This window comes from Oncorhynchus gorbuscha, linkage group LG26 (assembly GCF_021184085.1).
Source record: "Oncorhynchus gorbuscha isolate QuinsamMale2020 ecotype Even-year linkage group LG26, OgorEven_v1.0, whole genome shotgun sequence".
Taxonomy (NCBI): Eukaryota; Metazoa; Chordata; class Actinopteri; order Salmoniformes; family Salmonidae; genus Oncorhynchus; species Oncorhynchus gorbuscha.
In genome coordinates, this window is record NC_060198.1 from 5,796,058 (window position 1) to 5,810,128 (window position 14,071).

The window sequence follows — 14,071 nt, forward strand, 5'->3', positions numbered from 1 at the left end:
AGTACAGTGGGGTTTAGGTGGACTGGCAACTTGCCAGGGCAACTTTAGCATGCTAGCTAACGTTAGCTAGCCAGTGCGTAAACTACCATTCGCTCAGTTTTCAAAATGTAGAAAGGGCTTAAAATCAGTTAAACACATTTAGATACTTTTTAAATAGCTTAAAGTTATTGCGTTTCTGGTGTGTTTTGTAAGGATAGCTAGTTAGTACAATACTATGTTAGCTAGCAAGTTCCGAATTTCGACATGGTTGTGCACGAGAAACCAGCAACATAGATCAGAGATGGCTCGTGAGATTAGTGTGGCTACTCAGAGTTAGCTAGATCACTTTACTAGCCACCTTGGGGGTAATGTTATTTCATTCAAACTCAACTGTCTTTTCACCACTCAAGACCCCCAGCAATAGTGTCTCCGCCTACTATGGTAGTAGGCCGTCTCTGCACTCACCTCGATCAGCGAGTAGTTGATTTCAACGTCGGATTTCACGAACCCTCCGCAGGCCACCACAATGTCATCAGCTGACACTGTAATAAACTGGCAGCAGATTATTCCAAATAATATCCAGAACACTGCCATGTCTACCGGTTCCGTTATTCCGAGTTTTCGCCAGAAGATTTTTCTGGACAACCGAATTGACAGTGCACGCTGCCTCCGGTTCCAGCTGTTGAAGGCGCAGTAGCTACATATTCTGGAGGCGTCGACACCTGCTGGTGCGGAGGTGACAAAGATTAAGTATGTACTTTTGAAAATGTTGGGTGCCTATTCAAATATGAACAGAATCTTGTCTTTTGGGTTTCCCTACTGAACAAATTAAACAAGTTATATTCACACAAAGTATGACAAGAAATAACACACGTTTTAAATACTTGCATGATTTATTTTCCTTTTCCAGCCACAATTCAATATGCAATAAGGCCCGAGGGTGTGTGGTATATGGCCAATATACCACGGCTAAGGGCTGTTCTTAAGCACCACGCAAAGCGGAGTTGGCCATATACCACAAACCACTGAGGTACCTTATTGCTATTATAAACTGTTTACCAAAGTAATTAGAGCAGTAAAAACACATGTTTTGTCAAACCCATGGTATACAGTCTGATATACCACGGCTGTCAGCCAATCAGCATTCAGGGCTTGAACCATCCAGTTTATAACAATGAATAACACACAGATTTTGGAATTATAAAACTTTAGCCAAAATTACATCTTACTAGTTGATTCAAATGTAACAGTTCACTCATAAACAATGGTTTGCAATGGATAAAACAACACTTCCCCTTTATGGAACACAGGCAGTGGAGACAGAGTACAGTAAAAAAGTATTAGTTCAGTTTGGTATGTAGCGGAAGTTGGGACAATAGATCTCAAATACATTTTGAAATATTAAATCACATGTAGCTTGTCATGGTTATTAAAATGTAATACTTAGAGGGAGTTAATGGAAATAGTAAACAAGAGATTAAAGAATATAAGTTTACACAAATCAATACAGTATACCTTTAAAAGATAAACAAGAAAGGCCACATTTAAAGTGCAAGAAGAATGTTTAGTGTTTATAGGCGTTCAAGTGGAACAATATGGGATCAGCTTTGATTTTTTTTAAATTACTTTACGCAGAAGGGCAATTCAAAGTTTTATAGTGGTTCTTGTCATAAATAGAGTCCTTCTTGGAAGGAAAAAAGGTCGTAGTCAGCAGAATTATCATCATCACATCACATATAGTCATGTTTATGGTAGGCTACATATAGTAAACAACAAACAGGACAATATATTCCCCACAAAAAGGCAGTAAATAGCTATTTTGCCAGCCTTGAGTTCAAACTATTGGTCCAATATTGTAAAACTGTGCTTGTTAAACGTTTGAACATTCACAGATCTCAAAATGCGTTGGATCAAAACCAAAGATAGGCAAAGCTAATCCCCTAGTTGCATAGTGTTCCTCAAATCTAGTGTCTGCCAGTGGTAGGGCTGGTTTCCTGGACACAGATCAAGCCTGGTCCCTGGACTAAAAAGCTATTTTAATGGAGATTCTCCATTGAACATAGATTTTAGTCCAGGTCTAGACTATATATTTCTGGGAAGCCAGCCCCTATAGTGTCTGCAAGTAATAGTGTTTAGACAGCCAGTTACAAGTAATATCAAGAGCCCTGAGTTTTTTGGTCAGGTAAAACTCAAGGGCCTAATCCTAGCAATTCAGACATGAGTAGCAGAGTCCGGGGGTGGCTGGACCAGGAAGACCCCAGAGTTGGAGCGGTAGCTGGGACTGACTCTGTCTGAGGAGTGGGACTGAGAACCAGCACCTGTGGATATAATAGCACAGGTCCTCTGGGCCTGACACAGCTTCTGGATCAGGAAACGCTTGTCTCGCCCATCCTGGCCGAACAGGGAGAAGAGGAGGTTTAACCGTGGGAGGGTACTAATAATAACCTATAATTAACCCTTTCACAATGTTATGCCAGATAACTAGGAGCTAGATTTTTTTCTGGTCAGGAAAATAATACTGTCCCTACAGCTAAGTCCTATGAAGCTACTGTACAGTATAGAGTGTGCAGCCATGTAGACTGGTTACTGTAGCTACTCACCATGACTAGCTGTTCCCTCAGTTGGTTGATCACTCGCTTGTGCGCTCCAGCTAGAGCAATGACATAAAACATGGCCAGGCTGAGGGAGGAAAGAGACACAACAGTTATCAAAGCAGATTTTTGATAGCCCCTTGTGACGTGTTGATGAAAAGAGGGTTTTATAAATATATATATTTGATTGATTGGCTGAAACCACAGTCTATCGGCCTGGATATCAAATAATAATGAACCGTAGACAGGAGTGATATCATTGGCCGGAACCTGTACCATGTGATGACAAAGAGGGAGACGGCGAATGCCTCAGAGGAGATGGCCAGGAGGAACGTGCGTGCCCCTGCAGGCAGATGGGACACCGTCCGGGGGAGCACCTCCCAGGATGTGGTGTAGTTAACGAAGGGACCACAGGCCTGGGAACAGCTGATCCTGATAAGGGAGAAACGGGAGGGTAAGTTCATGTTCCCAACAACTGATCTAGGAGCAGATTGATACTATTTTCACACTGTGGTGCCAAGCCAAACTGTACTGTGCTGACTCAAATATTTCCTATCCAGCCCAGTTTCAGCAGTACAGCTAAGCTTGGCTCAGTTAGGCTCAGCAGTGTGAAAAGGGTATGAGATTGGTGCACGGTGAGTTTCAGTGCAACTAGCCATATTGATGGTTATCTATGGAAATAAAAACGCATGCATGGTAGGCTAACTGCTGCCATGTACTCACTGTGCGATGCCAATGGTGACAGGTACACAGGCCAGTGCAAGGCCAATCAGCAGCACAGCCAGGAAGAAGAAGTTGGAGCTGGAGGCTCGGAACGGACGGGTGGCCGGGCGGCAGTTATTCACCAGGGTCACCTGCAGGGTAGACAATACATACATTCATCAACATATTTGTGGGTGAGAATTCCCTTTCAGTCATTTCAGTCAACATAATGCACACAGGTATGGGATATTCCTTTTCTCTATCAATTGGGTGAAGGAATTAGGATAAGGAAATATCCTGACCTACACTATTACCTATGAGGTACAGTATCGCTCAACTCAATCAGTTACCTAGAGTATGTAACCCGAGGTTTAGACCCAGCTAAAACCATATGCTACAACCAAAAACACAAACAGTCATTCATATCAAATCTAATTATATTTGTCACATACACATGGTTAGCAGATGTTAATGGGAGTGTAGCGAAATGCTTGTGCTTCTAGTTCCGACCATGCAGTAATATCTAACAAGTGATCTAACCTAACAATTTCACAACAACTACCTTATACACACAAGTGTAAAGGAATGAATAAGAAATGGTACATACAAATATATGAATGAGTGATGGCCGAACAGCATAGGAAAGATGCAGTAGATGGTATAGAGTACACTATATACATATGAGATGAGTAATGTAGGGTATGTGAACATTATATTAAGTGGCATTGTTTAAAGTGGCTAGTGATACATTTATTACATAAATGTTTCTATTATTAAAGTGGCTGGAGTTGAGTCAGTATGTTGGCAGCAGCCACTCAATGTTAGTGGTGGCTGTTTAACAGTCTGATGGCCTTGAGATAGAAGCTGTTTTTCAGTCTCTTGGTCCACCCTTTGATGCACCTGTACTGACCTCGCCTTCTGGATGATAGTGGGGTGAACAGGCAGTGGCTCGGGTGGTTGTTGTCCTTGATTATTCTTTTGGCCTTCCTGTGACATTGGGTGGTGTAGGTGTCCTGGAGGGCAGGTAGATTTCCCCCGGTGATGCGTTGTGCAGACCTCACTACCCTCTGGAGAGCCTTAAGATTGTGGGTGGAGCAGTTGCCATACCAGGCGGTGATACAGCCCGACAGGATGCTCTCGATTGTGCATCTGTAAAAGTTTGAGAGGGTTTTTGGTGACAAGCCAAATTTCTTCAGCCTCCTGAGGTTGAAGAGGCGCTGCGCTGCGCCTTCTTCACCACACTGTCTGTGTGGGTGGACCATTTCAGTTTGTCCGTGATGTGTACGCCGAGGAACTTATAATTTTCCACCCTCTCCACTGTCCGTCGATGTGGGTAGGGGGCTGCTCCCTCTGCTGTTTCCTGAAGTCCACGATCATCTCCTTTGTTTTGTTGACATTGAGTGTGAGGTTATTTTCCTGACACCACACTCCGAGGGCCCTCACCTCCTCCCTGTAGGCTGTCTCGTTGTTGTTGGTAATCAAGCCTACCACTGTTGTGTTGTCCGCAAACTTGATGATTGAGTTGGAGGCGTGCATGGCCACGCAGTCATGGGTGAACAGTAATTACAGGAGAGGGCTGAGCACTCACCCTTGTGGGGCCCCAGTGTTGAGGATCAGCAGGGTGGATCTCTTGTTACCTACCCTCACCACCTGGGGGTGGCCCGTCAGGAAGTCCAGGACCCAGTTGCACAAGGCAGGTTCAAGACCCAGGGTCTCGAGCTTGATGACGAGTTTGGAGGGTACTATTGTGTTAAATGCTGAGCTGTAGTCGATGAACAGCATTCTCACATAGGTATTCCTCTTGTCCAGATGGGTTAGGGCAGTGTGCAGTGTTATTGCGATTGTGTCGTCTGTGGACGTATTGGGGCAGTAAGCAAATTGGAGTGGGTCTAGGGTGTCGGGTAGGGTGGAGGTGATATGGTCCTTGACTAGTCTCTCAAAGCACTTCAGGATGACGGAAGTTAGTGCTACTGGCCGGTAGTCATTTAGCTCAGTTACCTTAGCTTTCTTGGGAACAGGAACAATGTTGGCCCTCTTGAAGCATGTGGGAACAGCAGACTGGGATAAGGACTGATTGAATATGTCCGTAAACACACCAGCCAGCTGGTCTGCGCATGCTCTGAGGACGCGGCTGGGGATGCCGTCTGGGCCTACAGCCTTGCGAGGGTTAACCTGTTTAAATGAATTACTCACGTTGGCTGCAGTGAAGGAGAGCCCTCAGGTTTTGGTAGCGGGCCGTGTCAGTGGCACTGTATTGTCCTCAAAGCGAGCAAAGAAGTTATTTAGTTTGTCTGGGATTAAGACATTGTGGTCAGCGACGGTGCTGGTTTTCGTTTGTAGTCCGTGATTGACTGTAGACCCTGCCACATACCTCTCGTGTCTGAGCTGTTGAATTGCCATTCTACTTTGTCTCTACTGACGCTTAGCTTGTTTGATTGCCTTGTGGAGGGAATAGCTACACTGTTTGTAATCGGTCATGTTTCCGGTCACCTTGCCCTGATTAAAAGTAGTGGTTCACGCTTTCAGTTTTGCACGAATGCTGCCATCAATACCATGCTTCTACACCTGCATTGCTTGCTGTTTGGGGTTTTAGGCTGGGTTTCTGTACAGCACTTTGAGATATCAGCTGATGTACGAAGGGCTATATAAATACATTTGATTTGATTTGAATACACGGTTTCTGGTTGGGGAATGTTTCAATAGACGCTGTGGGTACAACATCACCGATGCACTTGCTAATAAATTCACTCACTGAATCAGTGTATTCATCAATGTTGTTGTTTGACGCTATGCGGAACATCCCAGTCCACGTGATCGAAGCAATCTTGAAGCGTGGAATCCGATTGGTCGGATCAGGGTTGAACAGACCTGAGCACGGCTGCTTCCTGTTTAGTTTCTGTACCTTCCTGATTCTTTTACTGTGCTGTATTACATAGAACTACAATTATGGCCACCGGCCCACCTATCACAGTACATTGATACGGTCTAATATTTATATGGTATGTTACCTTTTTGATGTAGAAGATGATGAAGTACTTGATGGTGCAGATGGCGGGCAGCAGGGGGCAGTAGAATGTCCCGATCCAGCAGATGGTCTGGCCATACACAATCTCCAGGACGTTCTGGGGGATGGAAAACTCCTGCTGGCCCCACCACTTGGCCAGGCCGCAGTCACAGTAGTCCACTATGAGTCTGGGGGGAAGGGGGAGAGGGAGAGAACCGTCAGAAGAGGAGATGAGAGAAGAGGAGAGAAGAGAAAAGATGACTTACTTCCTAGGGAACTCCACAAAGACAGTGACGGCACCGATGATGATGAAATCAAAGATCATGAGTTTGTACATCTCCTGGCCCACGCGAGACTCCCAACACTATAGGCAGAGGTAGAATTATATGAGATCACAGTAACGTCCAATGTCAATATGTACAGTACCAGTCAAAAGTTTGGACACACCTACTCATTCCAGGGATGTTCTTTATTTTTACTAAATTGTAGAATAATAGTGAAGACATCAAAACTATGAAATAACACATATGGAATCATGTAGTAACCAAAAAAAGTGTTAAACAAGACTAAATATATTTTAGATTTGAGTTTCTTCAAAGTAGTCACCCTTTGCCTCGATGACAGCTTTGCACACTCTTGGCATTCTCTCAACCAGCTGGATGAATAGATTTTTGCATTCCAGGTGACTACCTCCAGCTTCATGAGGTAGTCACCTGGAATGCATTTCAATTAACAGGTGTGCCTTGTTAAAAGTTCATTTGTGGAATTTCTTTCCTTCTTAATGCATTTGAGCCAATCAGTTGTGTTGAGACAAGGAAGGGGTGGTATACAGAAGATAGCCCTATTTGATAAAAGACCAAGTCCATATTATGGCAAGAACAGCTCAAATAAGCAAAGAGAAATTACAGTGCATCATTACTTTAAGACATGAAGGCCAGTCAATACAGAACATTTCAAGAACGTTGAGAGTTTCTTCAAATACAGTCGCAAAAACCATCAAGCGCTATGATGAAACTGACTCGCATGAGGACTGCCACAGGAAAAGAAGACCCAGAGTTACCTCTGCTGCAGAGGATAAGTTCATGCAGCCCAAATAAATGTTTCACAGAGTTCAAGTAACAGACACCTCCAGGCTGTGTAAGGGCTATTTGACCAAGGAGAGTGATGGAGTGCTGCATCAGATGACCTGGCCTCCACAATCACCCGACCTCAACCCAATTGAGATGATTTGGGATGAGTTGGACCGCAGAGTGAAGGAAAGCAGCCAACAAGTGCTCAGCATATGTGGGAACTCCTTTAAGACTGTTGGAAAAGCATTCCAGGTGAAGCTGATAGAGATAATGCCAAGAGTGTGCAAAGCTGTCATCAAGGCAAAGGGTGGCTACTTTGAATAATCTAAAATGTATTTTGATTTGTTAAACACTTTTTTGGTTACTACATAATTCCAGATGTGTTATTTCATAGTTTTGATGTCTTGACTATTATTCTACAATGTAGAAAATAGTACAAATAAAGAAACCTGACTGGCTCAACCGTCAAACCTGACTGACTCAACCGTTAGCTAGATTACTTATTGGTTATTACTGCATTGTCGGAACTAGAAGCACAAGCATTTCGCTACACTCGCACTAACATCTGCTAACCATGTGTATGTGACAAATACAATTTGATTTGATTTGATATTGTATATCTACGGTAACCTTTGACCTCCACTCACCGGGTAGAGGATGTGGTTGTACCCGCAGACACAGTTGCCTTCCTGGCAAGAGGTGATCTGACCCCAGAGGGAGACGAGAAGCACACAGATACTGGTCAGGCGCATGAACACACACCTGTGGAAAGATTATGACATTACAAAGAAATGTTGGTGTTAAAATGCAAAAATCTATTCAATACCAGGGTGCTACATCAGTATGCAAACTAGAATAGGTGTGAAACATCAAGAGCATCATTCATTGATTTTCACAGAAGAAAGTGCTTGGTTGCCAGGGTTGGGGTAAATTTCATATCAATTGAGGAAGTAAACTGAAAAATGTAATGACTGAATAGAAATAAAACAACCCCAGCCCTGTTGTTTACCTCATGAGAGTGAAGCGGATCTCAAAGGCGGGGGAGTAGTCTTCAAACTGGATGATGATGGAGAAGATGAGGGGGGTGATGAAGTTGGCCAGGGTGATGACGATGGAAGGCAGATACTCATAGATCAGGTCCAGGATGAAGTTCACCTGTTATGACAACGCGTGTTTGAAGTAAAACAGAAAAGGCACATGCCATTAGGTATACAGTACTGAGGAAGAGAGCATTTCAATAGAACAGCCATTGTGCTTATCCCTCAACCTTTGAAATTGTTGAATGTGTCAGTGTCGGTCTGTGTTGATGTTTGTAAGATCGATAAACGTAAAAATAAAAAAAACACAACCATTGTGCTCCCGAGTGGCCAGTGGTCTATGGCACTGCATCTCAGTGCTACAAGGCGTCACTACAGACCCCAGCTCGATCCAGGCTGTATCACAACCGGCCGTGATTGGGAGTGCCATAGGACGGCGCAAAATTGGCTCAGCGTGGTCTGGGTTAGGCCGTCATTGTAAATAAGAATTGCTCTTAACTGACTTGCGCAGTTAAATAAAACATTAAAAAATTGTGCTAAACCAGGGGTGTCAAACTAATTTCCCCCGTGGGCTGCATTCAGTCTCGTCAATGCTCCCTGACTGTCTAGTTTTTCTTTGGATGACTTTTAGGATGCTGGAAAGAGTGAAGACACAATAAATGTAGGTCCATTATCAATTCTACAGTTTAGATTTGGTTTTAGTCATTTCAATGGCGATTAATATCTTTTTTTTTCCCCCGGGGGAAAACTATTATAATAAAATGATATATTTCCGTTTTTACTCAGACCACCCGTGTGCCGACATATGTATCAGATCTAAAATAAGCATATGTCTATTGACCAGCAACCTACAGACTCCATAAGGAGAGGTTGAGGACATCAGGGACAGCAGGGTGTGCTGAGGAGACTCCAGACCTGTCTCTGACCAACTTTCCTCCCTGGCTGTGACCAAGATGCTCCTCCTCCATTCACGCTTCAACTCCCTTCATGTTGATCATTGATTTACATTTGTTTTCTTGTATGTGCTGCTGCAATTCAGCTTTAAGCCTCCATAGTACACATCAAATTAAACTGAACTAACGTGGCTGTTTAAAGGTTAATCGCAATGTGATTTTAAAATAACCCTCCACTAAATGGGGCTCCCGGGTGGTGTAGCAGTCTTAAGGCACTGCATCTCAGTGCTAGAGGCGTCACTACAGACCCTGGTTCGAATCCAGGCTGTATCACATCTGGCCGTGACTGGGAGTCCCATAGGGCGGCGCACAATTGGCCCAGCGTCGTCCAGGTTTGGCCAGGGTAGGCCGTCATTGTAAATAAGAATATGTTCTTAACCGACTTGCCTAGTTACCTTGGTCATCTGTGCTTTCTGGGAGAAGTTGGTGGCTATGTAGATGGAGTAGAAACAGGCAGCCAGTACAGCGATCACAAACAGATTCAGGATCAGTCGGATCACGTAGATCCTACACTTCTCCTTCCGTGTCCTGTCTGCTATCTTCTGCTTGATGCGCTCCTCTTCCAGATCAGTCTGTTGACATAGAAAGGACAGAGGAATTAATATAGGATCTCCATTATATGCAGTTATAAGCACTTATACTGTATATATTCATAAACAAATAAACACAGCTCCTTCTGAAAGGAGTTGTTGAAAAGCGAGTGGTAAACAGAAGTGAACCAATACAGTTCTTTTACATTGTATGGCTGTAACTGGAATGTGTGAACTGAGGACTTCAATTCACTTTGTCAATAGTGTTGAATCACATTTCTCCCTGTTGTTTTGAGTCAACCTATACTATCGACTGACTACTGACACCTCACCTTCAGTTCATAAAGAAGACTGCTCCTCTTGAGCCTGGCTGCGCTGTCGTTGACGATACAGAAGTCCCAGCCGGCAAAGATCTTGTTGCAGAAGCTCTGGAAGCGATCCTCGTCCTGCACCAGTTTACGCTTGAAGCCAGTCGCAGACCTTTGGGGAACGACGAGAAATGCAGATTTGGAAATTGCTAAAAAACTGAAGTATTTCTATAACAGTATATGACTTGCAGGACCATGAAAATCAATTGGACAGCATGTGCATGTTTGAGAAGATATGCCTTTTGAGGAGCGGTTTATCCAAAAGACGTGTATAATTGACAAGTTGGAATACAGTAAGATAGGGCACTTTTTACCTTTTGACTATCCATATGAGACTGAGGAAGAGGTAGGCTATGGTGACCAGCAGGTAGGCCAGAGGCAGGTTGTAGGTGAACTTAGGGAAGTGAATGGTCTCTACTTTGTAGTAACCATAGAAGAGGTAGGTCTGCTCCAGAAAGCCCTTTAAAATGTGAAACAAACAAGGGAGTCATTCTCAGTCCTAAAACATCATCTACAGTGCTATGCAGGCGTACAATGAGTGACTGAATTAAATGAATAAGAGGGCGTGGTATATGAGGAGGGTAGTCCGTACCGCCCCTGAGAGGAGGTCTGTGATGTGCTGGTGGAAAACCACCAGGCCACGGCGAGAGGTGCTGGGGTAGTTACTGCACTCGAAGCCTGTGGTTCACAACAGAAGCAACAATATAATATTGGTAAGGCATCTTTCTAGAAGTCCATTAACAATGAATTTAAAATATATATATATATCATAGATGAGATTAACAATACAACCTTCATAATCTAATGTAAAGATGGCTGATGCTCTTGATGTCGCAGAACAGTTACAGAACAGCTACATGCCCCATATCTCTCCTCTCTAACTGAACCTTCATGACAACATGGTTGAATGTGGTGTTAATCTCTTACTGACCTACAGTTTACATAAATACTATAGAATTAATGTACAGCAGTGGAGGCTGCTGAGGGGAGGAAGGCTCACAATAATAGCTGGAACTGAGCGAATGGAATGGCACCAAACACATGGAAACCATGTGTTTTATGTATTTGATACCATTACACACATTCTGCTCAAGCCATTGCCACGAGCCCGTCCTCCCCAATTAAAGTGCCACCAACCTCCTATGATGTACATGTAACTGCCAAAATAAAGGAAACACTTCAGCAAATGAGGGATGCAAAGTCTATTGAAAGCAGGTGCTTCCACACAGGTGTGGTTCCTGAGTTAATTCAGTAATTAACATCCCATCATGCTTAGAGTCTTGTATAAAATGCTTATTATTTTTCGCTACTTTGAAAGACTAGTCTCAAAGGAGCATAGGCGGTTTAAAGGGTCTGTGTGTTTCCTTTGTCTTGACGGTTACATGAATAATATGGTCTACTTTACTCTATAACACGTAAAGGCCTGTGTTACCATCTACGTGGTTGAAGGTGGAGTTCCCTGAGGCATGGGGGGCGGTGATGATGGGCAGCATGACAAAGCCGAACATGAGCAGGAACATGATGAAGTTGAGCAGCACCAGGAAACGCAGGAAGGAGAAGTAGGACAGGATCCCCGTGCCAAACATCCCTGTGATGGGACACAGAGAAGGGAAAGGATGAGTGATTTAGATACCATCCCGGATCTTAAAGAGATCAACATCAACGCACTCATATCTTTCAATGCTTCCAACAGAAGATACACAAGTGAGCAAAATAACTTTTAATTGCCCAATTTTCATCAGCGATATTACATCATCTCTGTGGACACTCTACCTTTGTCCCTCACAATTCCAATTTTGAGCTTTGATCGTGTAACTAAGCCTTTGACATAAATCATGTCAATAGAAGTCAATTGGAGTAACAGGTTGTTTTGTCACTAGCATCCACTCTCTTACCCTCAATGACATGGATGTCTCCCCTCCAGAGCTCCAGGTTGCTGAGCATCTCAAACCCATCCTCCTTCAGCCTCCTCAGGGTCCGTCTGGTGCTCTGTCTCCACTGGCTCCAACTGCTCAGATCCTTGGCCTGCTCCAAACGCTGGTCCCTGTCAGATGATCAATCAGTCAATATATTAAGCAATCAATACGTCAGTCAATGTTTACATACTAATCATTTTTCAAGAATACTAACATCACAACAGAATCCACCAAGAGAGCTTCAACAAAGACACTCAATATAGTGTCCACCATGAACATAACCATCTCTAGCCCCAATCGTTATGCTCATGAAATTGTAGCCTATTTGCAGTGAATGGTGTGCTCTGGTATTGGCCTACGGCTTGAGAATTGCCATATATCTAGGAGAGATTCAGAGAGCATTCCTTCACTAATCCTGTAATGTCTCAAATTGATACGAGAAAATGAAACACTGCCTGCAGAGCAATAACTATGCACTGCTGACCCCTACAGTGAGTGAAGGCAATGACTTCCAACACAGTAAGACTCAGTGAAAAACATACAAATCTCTGTTGTCCTGTAACTTATACAGTTACATAGTATACAAATGTTATTACACAGTGCAACCCTTTTCATATTATCATTACAATACAACATTTTACACCAGTATAACACTGCATGAAGACATATTAGCGATCTGACTTGTCTCTGCGTTTCTCCGCCATAGGTTTGGGCAGTTCCCTGACTGGTCTCTGTAGGGTCTGAGTCCTGTGTTTCTCCTCATGCTGTCTGGCCAATGTGGTCTGTCCCCATTTCCCACTGCTGGAGGAGCCCAGCCTGGTCCGTGAGCTTCCACGGCGCTTGTTACTGCCCGAGGCGGAGGGCTTTCTGCGGTACAGCAGAGACTGGTAGCTGGGGAGCTGGTCCAGTAGTGGGTTACGTGGTGCTCCCAGACGGTCATTGTGGAACACTGTCAGAGAGAAATACAGTAAAAAAAAAAGTGTTTTGAGGAAGAGGCTGGGGGTTAAAGTTCATAAAGTGAGAGTAAAATGTGGGGTTTAAAGAGCAGTACTTGAATGCAATACACTGTATTGATATCATACTGTTGAACTCACTAAACTATTTGGCTGTGAATGCACAGGAAGTGGTGTAGCCATACAGTCATTGCAACAGACAGGTACATTTGAAAAAACTACAACAGCCACACCTCAATAATTACATCTATCAAAACATATCTTCAGCAACCAAGTTACTGTTCCTATTTAATGTCATAAAACTCAAAGAGTAAGGGACATTTTCTTTCAATAACAACGACAATTGGCTCAGTTTCAGCTAAAAGTTAGATAGCTACCGTTGGCTAGCTAACGTTGGCTGGGTAGCTTTTTAGCATTAGGAAAGTTTACCTGCCTTGTCTAGCTAGATAACTGGTTACATTTACTAACTTACTTGCTGAGAAGGTCTATATGAAATTGAGTTTGCTTAGTTACCTGAGTCTCTCTCCATTTCCAGTTGCCCTCGTGCACTTTTAATATCAACGAAAGTTTAATGAACAATTTTGTTAGCTAACTAGCGTAGCTAGCTGACGTTGGCTGTCAGTCAGCAGAAGGAAAACAAAGCCGCATTCCCTTTCCTGAATCCCAAAGCGACGCAACTCTGGAGCTAGATGTATAAATACTAGATTGGCATAGCATGCTTTCCCACAATTATACACAACAATCGTGCTTATTTAATTTTGGATATGACTGGAGTTTAATCTAAATTAAATACTGACAAACGACCCGACCAACAATTTGACGTTTATTTGTATAGCTAGTTAGCTAGCTTTTATATTTATATAACAACATTTGTCGCGCTCTACTGTCCTCAAATTCCACCACCATAAACATTTTAAATGATGGAGCATCAATAATTATTTACGCTTAAAATGGGGTCATTTTATTTG

General features: G+C 43.4%; 2 protein-coding genes across 2 annotated transcripts in view; both read right to left on the reverse strand.

Moving 5' to 3' along the window:
- LOC124015876 (nodal modulator 1-like) overlaps positions 1 to 691 on the reverse strand; it is a 28,565-nt gene extending 27,874 nt beyond the window's left edge. Inside the window, exon 1 of the mRNA XM_046331355.1 lies at positions 445 to 691. Coding sequence (XP_046187311.1) covers positions 445 to 573 — 129 coding nt within the window. The 5' untranslated portion in view covers positions 574 to 691. The remainder of the gene's footprint in view (positions 1 to 444) is intronic.
- LOC124015877 (transmembrane channel-like protein 7) lies at positions 565 to 13,775 on the reverse strand. Its single transcript, XM_046331356.1, has 17 exons — positions 13,617 to 13,775; positions 12,832 to 13,099; positions 12,130 to 12,278; positions 11,667 to 11,822; positions 10,827 to 10,912; positions 10,549 to 10,694; positions 10,199 to 10,346; positions 9,732 to 9,908; positions 8,356 to 8,501; positions 7,994 to 8,108; positions 6,543 to 6,640; positions 6,281 to 6,464; positions 3,294 to 3,424; positions 2,847 to 3,002; positions 2,580 to 2,658; positions 853 to 2,370; positions 565 to 701 (listed from the first exon to the last, which is right to left on the reverse strand). The coding sequence occupies exons 1-16, from the start codon at positions 13,630 to 13,632 to the stop codon at positions 2,191 to 2,193; spliced, it is 2,235 nt and encodes a 744-aa protein (XP_046187312.1). The 5' UTR covers positions 13,633 to 13,775; the 3' UTR covers positions 565 to 701; positions 853 to 2,190.
- Between the last annotated feature and the right edge of the window lie 296 nt (positions 13,776 to 14,071).

Coding starts and splice junctions, on each gene's coding strand:
- LOC124015877 (XM_046331356.1), bottom strand. Junction 8,502..9,731: donor AGAAAGCACAGATGACCAAG/GTAACTAGGCAA, acceptor TTGTCATAACAG/GTGAACTTCATCCTGGACCT. Junction 3,003..3,293: donor GTCACCATTGGCATCGCACA/GTGAGTACATGG, acceptor CTCCCTTATCAG/GATCAGCTGTTCCCAGGCCT.